Source organism: Sinocyclocheilus anshuiensis, unplaced genomic scaffold (assembly GCF_001515605.1).
Source record: "Sinocyclocheilus anshuiensis isolate Anshui unplaced genomic scaffold, SAMN03320099.WGS_v1.1 scaffold437, whole genome shotgun sequence".
In the NCBI taxonomy this organism is placed as follows: Eukaryota; Metazoa; Chordata; class Actinopteri; order Cypriniformes; family Cyprinidae; genus Sinocyclocheilus; species Sinocyclocheilus anshuiensis.
In genome coordinates, this window is record NW_015539902.1 from 2681645 (window position 1) to 2699069 (window position 17425).

The following is a 17425-nucleotide window of genomic DNA, read 5'->3' on the forward strand; positions in this document are numbered from 1 at the left end:
TTCGTAATGTTTTATATGTTGTGCACGTTTTGTAGTTTTGTGTGTAGAGTTTAGAGAAAAGCAGCCACAGTCTCAGAAATCGTGTGTAAGCAATTAAAAAAAACTGCAAATGACTCCAAAATTACAGCAACAGCTTAATATCTCTAAAAAGAAAGAATTGTAGGATGGATTCCAATTTAACACCTCAGTCAATCAAGTTCTGTCATTTGTATTCACACTTCATTGAAATGCAGTGTTATTGTAAGTCATTCTCTTTTCTCTCCCCTATCACTTGCACATCTGGCATCTCCTACAAAAAGCATGCAGGATTTGTCCTATATTTTATAATGCTAGTTATTTTATTTATATGGTAGTTATTTTATTTCATTTCCCTTTCAATTTCTGACCGTTTCTCGCAGGTATTTGTTTTTTCACCCACTAAAAGCAAAGCACGCTGCAAGGAAGCTGGGTCGTAAAAAAAGGACGGCCATGCAAAATGGCAGCAACTCCATCATTCAGCCTGCAGGATTTTACATTGATGCATTGAGTTCAATGCCTTACAGTAATATCTATGTCATGTTCCTCACTGTGCTTTATGTGATCACAATTATATTCAATGTCTTTCTGATCTCCATCATTTTCTATGACCACTGTCTGCATGTCCCAAAGTTCATGGCCGTTGGTAATCTGGCTTTGGTTGATCTTTTTCTCGGCACCTCTCTTATGCCTAGCATGATCAAGACTTGCATTGTTCTAGACAATTTTGTGCCATTCAAACTGTGCCTTGTGCAAATGTACACTTATTATACTTTTTTATTCCTTGAACCATTTTCCTTATGTATTCTCGCTTATGGCAGGTTCATTGCGATCTGTTTCCCTTTAAGACAAGAGTCTATAAACACAAACACCAGAATGACTTCTATAATCCGTGCTGTTTGGTTCTTTTGATAATTGTTATAGCTCTCTATGCTGTTACATCCATCCCAACCCTGTCCTTTTGTGGCTCTCTTGAGGTCCACAGCTATTTTTGCGATTACGCTCCTGTTTTAGTACTCGCTTGTAGTGATATGCGTCACGTGTATGTTCCCATTTAGTTCCTGTTTGTCCTTATTTGGTCCTTCCTGTTCCTGTCCCCATTTAGTTCCATTTGTTCCAGGTGTTCCTAGTTATTAGTTATCCTCCTCACCTGTCTGCCCGCCCCTCATTATCTGCCCTATTTGAGTTCTAGCCCGTTCTGTTCTCCCTTGTCTGGAGTTGTTGATGTCAACCCTTGCTACGTGTGTTCTCCTGTTTCCTTGGATGTTATTAAAGACTGAATTTGACTCTGCGTCTCCTCGTTCCTCGCTCCATGCTCCTCACAGTAGCGAGCCGTGACAGAAATCCAGACCTAATGTAAACTACTCAGAAATTACACCAACAGCTCGATATCTATATTATTGAAAGAAAGAAAGCAATATGTTTCAGGATTGTTGTTGGAATTATGCTATTATGTGTATGGTTTGTTAGGATCAGACAATATTTGGCTGAGATAAAACTATTTGAAAATCTGGAATCTGAGGGTCATCAGAAGCATTTTCACATCACATGTGAAAATGCCTTTAACGCTGTTAAAATGCCTTAAACGCCTTAGTTGTTCAAAAGAAGTTCTTAGCAATATTACTAATCAAAAATTAAGTTTTGATATATTTACAGTAGGAAATTTACAAAATATCTTCATGGAACATGATCTTTACTTAATATAATGATTTTTGGCTCAAAAGAAAAATCTATAATTTTGACCCATACAATGTATTGTTGCCTATTGCTACAAATACATCCGTGCTACTTATGACTGGTTTTGTGCTTCAGGGTCACATATATCTTCTGAATCATGCAGGATTGTCCTATATTCTATAGAATTTTAAAGTTAAATATGTATACGGTTACATATGCAATGCCAATGCCATAAAATAAAGCAGTGGGTTGTTTCTAGAGTTTAAAGCTTTTCTCTTTAAAATTTGAAGTTTTTTAGTTATATGATTTTGCCATTTTTTCATAATGCCACCTTTGCACCTCCCTCTGGGCGTTTTTATTGTTGTTACAAAAATGAACAAAAATAAACAGACTAATTAGTGACACTTAAAGCGATTAGTTACACCATGATTAATCTCACACTGATTAAGTAAAAAGTGCTAATGAATGTCTTTTCTCTAAAGACTATTTAGAAGCAGAGATTCTTTCCAGTTTAATGACACCTCTGGAGGAAAAATTGGCCAATATATTGCCCAAAATGTTCCCAAGTTCACAATCAGGATTCACAGTGATTCAGAACTGTGAAGCAGAAACAAAAACTGTGGTTTGTTATTCACAAACGCTTTCATGTATGTGTTAATGATCATTTATACAATAACTGTAATATGTTAAATGTAGATTTTCACTGGTATATTTCTGGTAGATTATCATAAGGGCTTATGACCTCAAATAACACAGGTGTTAAAGGTGATTTGTAAAGCACAGGCTGTTTGTGACTGTTTCTCGCAGGTATTTGGTTTCTCGCCCACTAAAAGCAAAGCACGCTGCAAGGAAGCTGGGTCGTAAAAAAAGGACGGCCATGCAAAACGGCAACAACTCCATTATTCAGCCTGCAGGATTTTACATTGTTGCATTGAGTTCAATGCCTTACAGTAATATCTATGTCATGTTCCTCACTGTGCTTTATGTGATCACAGTCATATGCAATGTCTTTCTGATTTCCATCATTTTCTATGACCACCGTCTTCATGTCCCAAAGTTCATGGCCGTTGGTAATCTGGCTTTGGTTGATATTGTTCTCAGCACCTCTCTTGTGCCTGGCATGATCAAGACTTACATTGTTCTAGACAATTTTGTGCCATTCAAACTGTGCCTTGTGCAAATGTACACTTACTATACTTTTTTATCCCTCGAACCATTTTCCTTATGTATTCTCTCTTATGACAGGTTCGTTGCAATCTGTCTCCCTTTAAGACAGGACTCTATTAACACAAACACCAGAATGACTTATATAATCAGTGCAGTTTGGTTGTTTTGTTTTGTTATAGCTCTCTATGCTGTTACATCCATCCCAACCCTGTCCTTTTGTGGCTCTCTTGAGGTCCACAGCTATTTTTGCGATTATGCTCCTGTTTTAGTACTTGCTTGTGGTGACACGACAACCCAGTGGAATTTTGTCACTGCATTAACTATACTCTTTATTACTGTACCTTTGATTTTCATTTTTTTGACCTACATGGGTATACTGACTGCTGTATTCAGAATGAAAAGTAATCAGAGCCGTTTTAAGGCGCTGGCCACGTGCACAGAGCACCTCATATTAGTGGCCCTTTTCTTCATTCCTATTGTAATCATCTTCTGTTTTACATTTTTTGGAATTATTTGGAACCCAAGTGTAGGTCTGGTGAGCTTGTCTTTGTCATCCCTCATCACACCCTGTGTGAATCCCATCCTCTACTCACTGAAAACTAAAGAGATTCGAAGCAGGATTCATTCATTGTTAACCCAGAGACTGTCTGTTCATCCTCTAAAAACTTCAAAAAATTAATGTACAACATAACTGTGGTTCAAGTGTAATGTGCTGAGATTATTTATAATGTTAACTTGGAGGCTTTCTGTGATGCTTCAATATTACATGTGACAAAATTATTTTGTGTTCATATTATTGTTTTTCAATAAAATCTCCAAATCTACATTTGCTCTGCAGTTATCTTGTAAATACTAACATTTTCTAATAAGGTCTAAGCTGGTCATCAGCTGGGTGACCAGTTACCATTAAAAAACTAATAGGCCTAATAAAAAATAAATAATGTCTTTAAAGCCAGCTACCATGTACACCGTTAACAAGCTGTAACAGAGGTTTCCAACAGAAATGGCCATTCTCTGAGGCAAAACACAAATAATAAAAATTGAATATAAAATGAGTATTTGTCTGAATAATAAAGTTAATAAATACTCCTTAAGAGCACAATCTAATATAAAAACATAAGTATGATGTAGAAAAGACTAAATTCACCATAGAAACACAGTGGCTTTGGAAATACAAGCACTTCAGTCCATTGCTATTGTGTTTTATAACACTGCAATCTGGTTGTGGCTAGAAGGGATACAGCTAAAACAGCAAGCTAACAATAAATTTAATTTTCTACCTATTAGATTGTGTTTTATTAACGTCTACACCTACCCCAACCATAAACCTACCCCATACAATAATGCAAAAATAGTAATTATTGTTGTACAGTGTGACAAAAATTACGCTGCCTGTATTGATGTGCGCATGCCCAGTAGCACCGTATGTATCCCTTCTAGCCTTAACCCTGCAATCTAATGGGTGACAGTTGTAACTACACTTGCCTTTTTACTTTTTATCATGCGTTTCCTGTCCATGAGAATGAAATGACATGGCTAGACAAGTTCTTACAGCTTCATAAACTGCAAATGTAGGTTTATTGTAATACTAAAAATAGTAGTTTTGCTAAAGACTCAAGCGTGAAGAAAAAAAAACTTTTATTTGGGATTTGGACACACACACACACACACTGGGTTTTCATGTTTTATGGGGACATTCCATAGACGTAATGATGTTTATACTGTACAAACTGTATTTTCTATCTACCTACTCCTCACCAAAATCTTTTTCAAAAAAGATCATTCTGTATGACTTATAAGCTTGTTTCCTCATGGGGACTAAAAAAATGTCCCCGCAAAGTCAAAATTTTCTGATACTACTATCCTTGTGGGGACATTTGGACCCCATAATATAGGAAATACCAGGACCACACACACAATTATATAGGAAATTGTCAGACTGAGGTTTAGAAGTTTAAGGAGTGCACAACCACCTACCAGAACACTCACAAAAAGCAGCTTCTGAAGCAATTAAACCACTGTAAAGGTGTATTGTTTTTTTCAATGATGTATTTACTTTTCCCTGTCCTTCATGCAATCATTCATTTAATTTCATCACTTGAAGCTATATAATAATAATAATAATAATACAAATGATTTATAGAACTTATTCATGAAATTAAATTCATGACAATAATGCACAATATTTCACACACTAATATTCAGAAATAGTCAGCATACTGTGTAGTATGCTAGTATTTCATTCCAAATACACCTGCATTGAGCCTTACACAAACACCACTGCTTTTTTGCCAGCACTTGAGTATTTATTAGATTTGTTTATACTTTATGCATCTCCTTTTTGCTTGTTTATTTGTTTGGTTTTGTAAATTATTACTTTGGTCTATTATGAAATGCAAGTGTTTGTCTTGACACGAGGCAAAAGCAGCTTCCCAACAAGATATTTGAAAGTTTTCACATACTGAAGGCTGTTGTCAGTTTGCTGTCTAACTGAAGCTTCAAAGCAAAATCCAGGTGGCAGACGATGATGCACTTGATACATTTAGTGCAAAATCTGATTAATATTCATATCTGATTTTAATCTCGCCATACATCGCTGCATCCATCTCTTAATATTTTAATAATCGTTAGGCCTATAGGAGATGAGCTCATCTTGATCTGATGAAAATAATCACTGTGAATGAACAAATAAAAACTAAATCTATGGTGACCTCAGTTGACCTCTTAAATTCCAGATCCTCTTCCTGTTAATGACTGGGGCCTCTCACTCCCATTTAAGTTCTGAGAGTGTAATTTGAGTTTGGGAAGATCAGTTAACTCGCTCTGAGGACGAACAATGTCGTGTTTGCATTGTGTCTCCTCTAAGGTCCATTGGATCCTACACAGTAGGTGTCCAATAATATGTCTGCGTTTTATTCTAAATTTTACATTTCTAAGTCCAAACAATGGTATTTCAGTTAATGGTTTGTCTGACCAGTGGCAGATTGGAAGCATTAGCTCATCTTGCAAAAGCTTTGTCAACTCAAAATTGAGGCATTTGGTGAATCCAAGAGCCTCTGGTCAGCCCAAATCACTTATACAGTGGAAACTGAAATGAATGAAGTCCTGATTATGTGTTATCAAAGCTAATTAAAGGGATAGTTCACCTAAAAATGAAAATTGTGTCATAATTTATTCACCCTCTATTTGTTCCAAACCTATATTAGTTTCTTTCCTCTGTTGAATACAAGAGACAATATTTTGAAGAATGCTTGTAACCAAACAGTTGACAGTAACCATTGCCATTCTTAAAAAAATAATAATAATTAAAAAATTACTTGGGATTTGGACACTTAATTATTATTTATTGCAATTGTATCCAGTCTCTCTCTCCCACTAACACATACATGCACACACATTCCATAGGCATAATGGTTTTTATACTGCACAAACTGCATATTATATTGCCCTACACCAACCCTACACCTAAACCTACCCCTTACAGAAAACATTCTGCATTTTTTGGAGATTTTGTCAGGTTTAGCTCACTTTTGGGTACACATTTGTCCCCAAAATATATTGTTAAGTAGGTACACACACACACACACACACACACACACACACTTATTTCAGACTAAGGTTCAGAAATTTCACTCCCAAAGAGCAGTTCCTGAAGCAAAGGACTAAACCCTTTAACATCTACTTTGGGATTGATTTTTTTGATTGTGCTCGCAGAAATTAAAATGTTTGCAAATCTGTAAACAATCAATGTATTTATTATGTTAGGAAAATCTGGACACAGTAGCAAGCCTTATAACTAGCTAGTGAACAGTACTTTCCCTGTGCATCATGGCTAATAGAAACTATGTTCTTTGATAACAGTGCATCATTAATGTACAATAAGGAACACGCACTTACTTTTGAAGTACATGCTGTGTGGCATATAGTATCTATTTCATTCCAAATATTGAGCCTTACACAAACGGCACTTTTTTTCTTTCTTTTTTTTTCTTTTGTTTTTTTCCTACATTTAGGTATTTTTATTTGATTGTTTTTTATACATTATACATCACATTTTGCTCATTATGTATTAAATATGTCTAGGTCTGTTTTTGTGAATTATTACTTTGGCCTATTACGTGTGTTGAATGTGGAAATGTGGATGCCACTTAAACAAACACCAATTTCATCAGCAATCGTGGGGCAAAAGCAGATATAAACAAAATATATTTGAAGGTTTTCACTGATATTGAAGCCGGTTGTTAGTTTGCTGTCTACCTGGAGCTTCTATCAAAGCAAAGTCCAGGTGGCAGACGATGATGCAATTAATACATTTGATGGAACATCTCATTAATATTCACATCTGATTTTAATCTCGCAATACATTGCTGCAGCCATCTCTCAATATTTCCATAATCATCATAAGAGATGAGCTCATCTCCAGCTGATGAAAATGATGTTTGTTAATGAACAAATAAATACCAAATTTAGCATGACCTCAGTAAACCCTTTAAATTCCAGATCCTACAAACGAAATAAATCTTCTTGTTAATGATCGGGGGCTTTGTCTCTCTCTTTTTTTTTTTCTTTTTTATGTAAGTTCTGAAAGTATTATGAAGTGTTTTTGACTTTGGGAAGATCACTTAACTTGCTCAGGGGATGAACATTGTTGTGTTTACATTGCGTCTCTTCTAAGGTCATTAAACCTGACCCTCATGAGATGAGAGCAGCCTGGGGCTAATTAGAGCAGAAATCATTCACACAGACTAGACTTGATTTGTTTGTGTCTCAGAACTGCTTTAATAAGACAGACAAATTATTCACTTTGTCAGTGATATCTTAATTCACCTATTTGCACTTCTTTTCCCTTGTATGAAAATCAGTAGTCACAATGTTTAAACTGTTCGCTGGTTGATTTGTTTAGAAAGTCAACCTAATACATGCTACTTAAGACAACAATCAATAATAAATCATAAATATGAAATATGTAGAAAAATATCTCGACTGAATTCACTAGAGGTCGTGGCTTTAGCAAATAAGCGCTTCCGCCTATTGCAATTGTCTGATACAACACCACCATCTAGTGAGTGACAAGTGTAATTACATCCACTGTCACCCTTACGGCAATGAATGGACTCGGACTCTTAAAAATGTTACACATTTCCTGTTCGTGATATGAAATGTTCCCGACTAGACAAGTTATGAAACCTTCCTGAAGCTCTTGAAATCTTAAACTGCAAAGGCAAGTTTATTTAAATATCAAACCTTTAAGAGTTGCGCTACACAGGCTCGAGCGTGAAAGGCAATCGAATACATACCAGCGGTTTGTTTTTTTTACAGCTTTTTACTTGTATTGTTTTTAGATACTAACGTCATGTATTGTAACACATTTCAAATTATAATTTAAAGTATAAGGATGACATCGACTCCTCCATCCCCTCACAACCGGAGCAGGAGTGAGGATGAGGATGATCCAGTGGATGGGATGATCTCCAGGACAGGCTGTGCTGAGCTGCACTATGCTCTGCAGGACTGTATGGCTGAGCATCAGGACTGGAGGAAGTGTCAGACTGAGGTTCAGAAGTTTAAGGAGTGCATGACCACCAACCAGAACACTCGCAAAGAGCAGCTCCTGAAGCAGAGGACTTCCGCCACATAATCTGCTTGATGCAGAGGCCTCTGAGACAGTGCTGCTCAATAAAACATCCATAATATTTACTTAACAAAAGGCATAGTCAAGAGTTTCTGTCAAGCACAGAAATGTCATGAAAATTTTTCATGTATGTTTAATGTAAATATGTATTGGACAATCAGAATAAAAAAGGCAAACAGAAGCGTTTTCTTTAGTCTCAGACTTTGTACATGTTAATAAAAAAATGAACTCATAATTTGAAAAAAAAAACTGAAATATATTACTTTTATCACAATATCATAATTAATTGAATATGGGTTTGCTGAACATTCATAAAATACATTTCACTGGGTTCTTGCTCTTAGGTTTTAGAGAAGTTTGCCCTACTTGCACTCTATATGCTATATCCGCATAAACAGAAGATATATTTTATATTATATTTATAGGATGTATGGAATCCTTACATAACATTTCATTTAGCACTAAAATTAAATAATTGTAAAGGTTAAGTAATTTATTATAAACAATTAAGAGAATTAAGTATGCGAGCAGACCATTTTTAAAAGTTTTTTTTTCAGCATTTATATTTATTCCTCCCCTTTTATATAATCATGAATTTAATCTCGTTACATAAAGCTACAGTACTGTATGTTTTCAAGAGTTTAAGATCGCCATGATCTATTTTATTCATGGTATTTGCTGGAGCTTGGCAGCGTTAACAACCGTCCATTTTTGGTTTCAGTGAAAAAGGCAAATGTTTTTATTTGAGCACTGTGTTAAAATTCGAATCAAACCTGAGAAATTATTTCACACATCAGTCCAGCTAATCCTGTTCAACTGGACCTTTCTAAAATTACCAATTAAAACTAAACAAAAGTTTAGTTCTATCATCAGCCCTGATATTACTCCAGCTCAGAGCGTTCTCGAAGCACTGTTGATCTTCACTTCATCACCAAAATGAAGTTTCAGGAGCTTCTTAGCTCCAGCATAACCCTTCCTATCCATCTATTCCTACCCTTCGCAAGCTCCTTTGACTGGCCAGAAGTGAATTGTTCCAGATACTAAAGTCTGTCCCTACTATTCTCGTTTTTTGTTTTATCCTCATTGATGATACTGATGAACTGTGAAAACTGCGAGACTTGTGACTTTTTGGACACATTCAAAGCACTATTGTTTGGCTCAATAAGTGTTTGTGGATCCTTTCGTACCTTTTTCCACATCTACCATTCACTCATAAATTTCTCAGATGTTGCCATTTTAGGCTCAAACCAGTCAATACGCTAATTTTCCCTGAATTTCATCAGGTAGTTGTTCCTGCAACTTATGAGCAGTCTTAAATTCTCCAAGTGCCATATAAAATGCTTCCACACTTTTATTTATTAATTGATTCTACATCAACACCATCAACAAGCGATGCTTCCATTTCATTCATCCTTCATGTGCACACAGCAAGATTTCCCCTACGTAGAGAACTGAGCGGGGCAATGCTTTGTTCAACATTTTCATCTTCATCAGCCATGCTTGACGCAAACAAAGACAGTCAAGTGTCCAGATAGCCATAGGATCAACAGGCCACAATATGTACATTAGCATTAGCTTCTTGCATCATGCTCATATCTTTGGTCAAAGGCAAAATTCTCAACAGCAGCACTTGAAAATAAATTCACCCATGGTTACTCACAAATTGGATGAATTGCAGAATCCTTTGAAAGCTGTTGATCCACTGAAGGCCTGTTCATTTCAAATGTAGGCCTTGATTGGGCCTACCACATGCCTGCATCCCTCTTCTTGGGAGTTTTTTGATTAAATGCAATGGCTTGCTTTACTCTGTAGCCACTTCAGTGTGGGACACTACAAACCTGTTTGAGCAAGTTTGTATTTATTGGAACAAAAGATAAAGTGGAAACTTAAAGACAAACTGTGATTCAAAGTAAGCAGTGTGGGTCAACTACCAACTGCCACATCACATCCTGTTTAAGATAGCTGCCTACAGGAAATGCCAAAACAGATGCAATTCAATCACTGCAGGAGGAGTACAGAAATATAGTGACATATAGGGTGCTTCTCAAAAAGAAGGCTGCGTCCTCCCTCTTTCAGCCTTTCGGAGGCCTGTAGGCTAGAGTCCTCCTGGATATTAAAGGCTAGAATAAGGCAGTATATGAAAATACTAATAAAACTTCATTTTGGAAAAATTTTAATTGATATTATTTGGCTTTCTATTAATGCAATACAATGAATCACAGCCGTCTACAATCTCCCAGTGGATTACATTAGGCTATTGGCAATTTAGTGTTAACCAAAATGTTCATGTCCGAAAACAATATTTTTGTCTTACACTTCATAATAAATTCAGACAATCTCAGTACTTTCATGAATAGGATTGGGGGTGATTGAAGGTCGCAAAGGATACATCCCATGCATCCTTCAAATTCAGCTGAATTAAGGATGCGAAACGAAGGCTGTGACATTCGATGACGTGGCAGTTGACTTACACAGCCTTAGTAGGATGCAGCCTTTCATTTGAGAAGCACCCATAATGAAAACATTGAGCAACAACATTAATAACCTAATGGCTCCTACACATTTCTTTGTGGCTCTTTGACTACTCTTCTAAAACTACATTCCACACAAGATTACAGCACAAACATGTTGATTTTTTTAATCTTAAGGAGATCAAAAGTCACCAGAAGCCACTGATGTAAACAAAATTTTTAAAAGATTTACAATTAATTGTTATGCAGTTTTTACCTTGCTTCTCTAAATGGCACTTGAGGGCTGAATGGCTAGTTGAATGGCTTTTCTTACTTGCTTTGACAAACGTTTACACTTTTTAATATAAATGTTTACACTTTAATATATTATTTTTTAGTTTCTTTGTTGTTTTTTCATTCAAATGTTATTTAAATTTAGACTGCCATTTTTGAAGCGGCCTTGAAATTTAATTTAAATTCAAATTATGGAATCAACTATTTCCTTGGTGGTATCAGTGGAAATTACAACAAAAGAGCCACACAAAATCTACGCATTTTTTTTATTTTTATTTGAGCACTGTGAGGAATTAGTACAATTATTTTATAATAAACCAGCCAATCCTGTTCAAGTGGACATTTGTTAAATGATCAATTATAATTAAAGTATATACTGTAGCTTGTTTGATATTTATATGCAACAAAGGACGTGAAGTTTCTTTCATACAATCATTAAACAAAAACGTTAAGGACAAAATTTGAAAGGACAAGCGCCTATATTTATATTCTCTGTTTCACATTTCTTTCTGTAATAGTGTTCACCTTGCGTTGTTTGTACAGTTCTTTTATGGACTGCATGACCTCCTCTGTCTTTAGAGTGTATATAATGGGATTCAGCATAGGTGGTATTATTTGCGTCAGGGAATTGTTAATTATCCGGGAGTTTTGATCAATAGATGTTGAGATGGATTTAACATTTACACTTAAAATTGGGAGATAAAAAACTGCCACTAACACAAGATGTGAGGTGCAAGTTTTCATGGCTTTGATGCGATCAGCACCATGAGCAATCTTGAGCAATGCCGCAGCAATGCAACAATATGAGAGGGTTATCACTATCACCGGCAGGCAAATTAGGAGACCAAATAAAATATATGCCATGAGGTAATTTATGGAATTACTGTTACAGGACAGGCTGATGACAGGGCCGTGATCACAGAAATAGCTATCGACCACAGTAGATCTACAAAAAGAGAGTCTGTTGACTAATCCCACAAGTACAGCAAATAAAAGCATGGAAAACATCCACATACTGCCTATAAGGAGTGACATGGATTTTTTGGTAATAATGGCATGATACCGTAGAGGAAAACAAATAGCAACCAGTCTGTCATAAGCCAAAGCGAGTAGCGTCAAAGACTGAACGTTCATAAAATTAAACACAAAAAACATATTCATCAAGCACGCTTCATATGAAATGAGCTGGTGCTCAAATAAAAACATGTCTATGAGTTTTGGAATCAAAGCTGAGCTTCCACACAGATCAGAAAGGGCCAGATTAAAGACTGCAATGTATTTGGCTGTGTGAAGTCTGCGGGCCAAATAAATGGTACACATGATAAATGAATTCCCCAAAAGGGTCACAGCATATACAAAACACAAGAACACATAGTAGTATTTTGCATGTGGGAAATTAGAAAATCCACTGATGAAGAATGTTGCAGGACGCACAAAGGTCACATTTGCAGAGGAGTTTGACTGCACTGAATTCAAGCTGGCCGTTGTCTGGAGTGTTGTGTTACCTGTGATAAAGAACTGTTTTTAGATATGCACACAATAATCTCATGATTTCAGTGTATTTGTCAATATTGCTTGGCACTATGATTCATGGCATACCTCTCAGCCTTCCTAAACAGTTATTCTGAATAAATACAATACAGTGTGTCTAAACATTACAATACAAAGGAATATGGTAAGGACTTTTATATTTAGTTCACATGAAATGTAAACATACAAATAGACTGGCACAAGATTAAAGATCCTGCATTTACAGTTCATGCTTCAAGTAACACAAAGTTTCACATTTAGTAATTCTAAAATTATTTTAAAGAATTCCATACAAAAATCACACAGCTACTATCATTATAACTGGAACACGGTTGGTATTGTAGATAAAAACATGATTCTTTTTTTTGATAAGCCTTTTCCCAGATGCCATAAACTCCTTTGTCATTAAAGTGTAGAGGTTAAGCATCAAAGGAAGCACAGAGGTCAGAGAAAGAATAATTATTGTAGTGCTGGTGCTTAAAAGGACCCAAAAGACATATGTTAGGCAGATGGGCACATAAAATGCATCCACTACTATTAAATGAGCAGTACATGTCTTTGTGGTTCTTTGACGGTCCTGTGGTGTTATGAATGATATTACAGCTATGCATATATATGAAAAGATGATACAAAAAAACTGGAAACATGATGATCACCTGAAACAGAACACTCATGCTGACACAGCTTGGGAAATTTGACCTGCGATCACAGAAATGAATGATTATGACACTAGTTCTGCAAAAAGAAAGTCTGCAGATGATTGCTTGCATTAGTACTAGTGTCCATGAAGCACCAGTTATAACAAGCATTGATCTGTGAGTCACAATCATATGATACCTCAGTGGTAAACAAATGACTACTAATCTGTCAAAAGACAGGATAGTGAGAGTTGAATGCACTGAAACAAATAACATATTGGAGAGCATATCACACGAGCACAATCCATACGGGATCAACTGACTCCCAAACAAAAATGCACCCAGTTGCTGAGGGATTTCAGTGATACTCTCACAAATGTCTGTCAGTGATAAATTAAAGACAGTGATATATTTAGGAGTTTGAAGATTTCGGTCCGTAATGATAACAAACATAAGGCAGGAATTTCCCAGAAAAGAAATAAAGTAAGCAATAAACAGGAATATATAATAGTATCTCATGTGAGGTATACCAGAGAATCCAGCAGACAGGAAGGAAATATTCCTGCTTCCAGTAACCTCTTGAATCATCTTTTTTTCATCCTGTCTGGGCAGAAAAGCAGAATGCAAAAAGGTTGAAATTTTATATAATAATAACAACGTTAATGAATAATTAATAGGATATACTCACAGTAAGGTCTTAGGGAGGTTTGCCCGGCCTGCAGGCTTTCCCTAATGCATTATATACTGAATGAAGGGTTGTCAATCCCTTCAGCCTATCACTGACTGTGACAGTCTCCACCAATGGCACACCTCTATAGAGCTGTCATCTGGCCAATCAAATCACAGCACTGACAATAATGTCAAAGATAGTTAGTGTATCTGTATTTGTCCTGGTTGCACTACCATTATTCTTGGTTCATATCTTGGGCTAAATTTAAACATGATGAATAGGGTGAAAAACGAAAATAATATATAGAATTAATATCACCATACTTCATATGTTGATTGGACATTAAGAATTGCAAAGATCGTTTGTATTACAAGTTTTCTGAAATGTTATATTTAATATGAAAATGAGGTATTATTTAGTTAAATATGCATTAATTTGCATGCATTTCCAGAATAGAAATCTGAATATTCAAAATTACATTTTGTTGACATATTACTGTTAAAGGTTTTCACATTTTTTTTATAGTTTTACTGTCAAAAAATTATTTCACCATGTTTATTTAGGAATAAAACTTGGTGTAACATTAGGCAAATTATATATAAACAAACCCCTTTGTAAAAGCCATCAGAATATACAGATAGGAACTAAGCTGTAAAGTTTGGTGTGTGTAAGATTTCTGGCTCAGTGCATGAGGGAAAAAATCTTTTTGAGAAAAAGGCCTTTAAAGATATGTATTTTAACAGAAATCTACAGACAGAAATAACGTACATTAAAATAAACATCTAGACATGTCTTTTGGATGTTTCTTTTCTCTAGCAAACAGCATGTTATGAAAAGCCCAAAATATCAAAAAGGATCAGTGCATGAAAAAAACAAAAACAAAAAAACAATGTGTTTGCCTGTAATGTCTTGCCTTCAGCACCTAATGAATATGCAGAAGGCAAACAGTATTGTGTGGCTTCAGAATTTACAATAAGTGTCATATGGACTTCTTTTAAGACACTCTTAGTGCTTTTCTCTCCTTTTCTATCTTGTTCTATCTTGGCAGGCCTAGTTACAATGCCTTTGTTGTTATTATGGGTTAGAAATGTCAAAAGTATGACTTAATTGACTTAATGAGTGTAACTACACCATTCAGTGTCTTTCTCCCTTTACAGCCATTAAAAATGTATATTAAAAAAAATATATGTAATATGGTTGCCACATCAATCGACTGGCAAAACATAATTGTATACAGTAAGTCACAATTAAACTCAATCCATCATCCAGCACAACACTTGCTTTTGTATATGTAATATGGTTGCCACATCAATCGACTGGCAAAACATAATTGTATACAGTAAATCACAATTAAACTCAATCCATCATCCAGCACAACACTTGCTTTTGCCACTAGAGGGCATACTAGAATCAGTTTTTCCCCCCTAATCAAACTGCAGTACTTCTTTTATTCTCAGTGTCCTTTTTTAACAGCTTCTGTAGAAGTTCCTGTATATTTGACTTCACATACTATACTATTGCCTCTACTATTGTCACATACTATAGTATTGTCTTTGGCATTGTGGGCCATACTCTGTGTCACAAGTGATTAGTGAAATTACTTCATTAGATACATATATGCATATTTACATGTTGTCATTAGCAAATAACTAATAATTACTCGTCTTCATGTCATTTGTATTGAATGAATGCCTTTTTTCCATTCAAAATTTATTGAAAATTAATTGTGAGGCAAATGTGACTTTTTGTGTTCTACAGCATAGATGAAAAAAGTGCTTTGACACAATATGATGAGTAAATCATTTTTATTATCCTTATGTCCTTATAGATTTACCTAGCCTTATCTCCAAATGACTACAGCCCCATTGACTCCCTCTGCCAATGCATTGATGAAATTAACAGTTATACCAAGGGTTCACACAAAACAACGGGAGTCCTCTTTTAGTTATTATGCTGCCCGCAGTTGGAATCAGCTTCCAGAAGAGATCAGATGTGCTAAAACATTAGTCACATTTAAATGCAGACTCAAAACTCATCTGTTTAGCTGTGCATTTATTGAATGAGCACTGTGCGATGTCCGAACTGATTGCACTATATTTTATGTATAATCGTTTTCTATTCTTAACCGTTTTAAATTCATTTTAAACCTCTTAAATCAATTTTTTTATCATTTTCAAAGTTTTATTGTTGTGATATTTTGTTTTTCTTTTCTTTTATGTAAAGCACTTTGAATTACCATTGTGTATGAAATGTGCTATATAAATAAACTTGCCTTGCCTTGCCTTGCCTTATGTAACCATAATCAAATCAGCATACATGGAAAGCCTTGTTGCACTTCAAAAAAACTTCAAAGAAAATAAAATGAAGTAATTTATTACTTTAGTTTAGTCCATTACTGGCCATTCATTACAATACAATACAACTTTATTACAATGCAAATTGTAATTCGATTACTCATTACTGAGTGACCTCATAAATATTTTGAGTAATTTATTTTTATTACATATGAGAAGATTGTGAGATTATTTTCTACAACATCTGCACACACAGGTATGTCAATTCTGTTAAATGTTGAATGTGGATATGAATTGGATATTCATAGTCAACACACAAGTACAGATTCCTTAATACAGTTCAACAAAATCAATCTTGTTTTTTTAATAACCCTTTGCATTTAACCTTTTTCTCTGTAGTAGCCTAGTGTTCACCTTGTTGCGTTTATACAGTTCTTTTATGGATTGCATGACCTCCTCTGTCTTTAGAGTGTATATGATGGGATTTAGCATAGGTGGTATTGTCTGCGTCAGGGAATTATTAATTATCCGGGCGTTTGGATGGATAAATGTTGCTAAAGCTTTAATATTAATACCTAAAAATGGCAAATAAAAAATTGCCACCAACATGAAATGTGAGGTGCAGGTTTTCATGGCTTTGATCCTGTCAACACCATGAGCAATCTTAAAGGGTTAGTTCACCCAAAAATGAAAATTAGGCTGCGTTTTACTCACCCCCGAGGCATCCTAGATGTATATGACTTTCTTCTTTCAGACGAATCCAGTCGGAGTTATATAAAAAATTGTCTTTGATCTTTCAAGCTGTTTAATGCCACTCAGCTGGTGTTGCATTGCTTCAGTCCAAAAGAACTTAAATAAAAATCGCCCATCCATTCAAAAATTTGTCTCACACGGCTCCGGGGGGTGAACAAAGGCCTTCTGTAGCGAATCGATGCGTTTTTGTAAGAAAAATATCCATATTCAAAACTTAATAATCACTTGAATCTAGCTTGCGCTCACTGTTGTAAATGGAAGCAGTTCTGGGGGGAATGACGTATGAGGTCGGCTTTGCGCATGCG

At 35.5% G+C, this 17425-nt stretch overlaps 5 protein-coding genes and 1 pseudogene across 8 annotated transcripts in view; 3 read left to right on the forward strand and 3 right to left on the reverse strand.

Moving 5' to 3' along the window:
- The first annotated feature begins 468 nt into the window (after window positions 1-468).
- On the forward strand, window positions 469-1073 carry LOC107686197 (olfactory receptor 1038-like). Its single transcript, XM_016483106.1, is given in 2 exon segments — window positions 469-921; window positions 924-1073. Coding segments are annotated over 2 exon segments (603 nt in total).
- Window positions 1074-2554: 1481 nt separating this feature from the next.
- Window positions 2555-3538, forward strand: LOC107686198 (olfactory receptor 10A4-like). Its single transcript, XM_016483107.1, has one exon. The coding sequence runs from the start codon at window positions 2570-2572 to the stop codon at window positions 3536-3538; it is 969 nt and encodes a 322-aa protein (XP_016338593.1). The 5' UTR covers window positions 2555-2569.
- Window positions 3539-7989: 4451 nt separating this feature from the next.
- Window positions 7990-8659, forward strand: coa4 (cytochrome c oxidase assembly factor 4 homolog). Of its 4 annotated transcripts, none has more exons than XM_016483093.1 (2): window positions 7990-8080; window positions 8254-8659. In XM_016483093.1, exon 2 carries the CDS (start codon window positions 8255-8257, stop codon window positions 8495-8497), a length of 243 nt encoding a protein of 80 aa, XP_016338579.1. In that variant the 5' UTR covers window positions 7990-8080; window position 8254; the 3' UTR covers window positions 8498-8659. The 4 variants fall into 4 exon arrangements, with proteins under 4 accessions (XP_016338579.1, XP_016338580.1, XP_016338581.1 ...); XM_016483094.1 differs by having other exon boundaries at window positions 7995-8080; window positions 8248-8659; XM_016483095.1 differs by lacking the exon at window positions 7990-8080 and adding an exon at window positions 8086-8161.
- A 3059-nt stretch (window positions 8660-11718) lies between these two features.
- Window positions 11719-12827, reverse strand: or42a9 (odorant receptor, family 42, subfamily A, member 9). The gene is made up of 2 exons (XM_016483108.1): window positions 12818-12827; window positions 11719-12740 (listed from the first exon to the last, which is right to left on the reverse strand). The coding sequence occupies exons 1-2, from the start codon at window positions 12825-12827 to the stop codon at window positions 11719-11721; spliced, it is 1032 nt and encodes a 343-aa protein (XP_016338594.1).
- A 236-nt stretch (window positions 12828-13063) lies between these two features.
- On the reverse strand, window positions 13064-14133 carry LOC107686200 (olfactory receptor 13C2-like; annotated as a pseudogene).
- Window positions 14134-16730: 2597 nt separating this feature from the next.
- Window positions 16731-17425, reverse strand: part of LOC107686201 (olfactory receptor 1500-like) — a 4047-nt gene continuing 3352 nt past the window's right edge. The window contains exon 2 of the mRNA XM_016483110.1: window positions 16731-16942. Within this exon, the coding sequence (XP_016338596.1) occupies window positions 16731-16942 (212 nt within the window). The remainder of the gene's footprint in view (window positions 16943-17425) is intronic.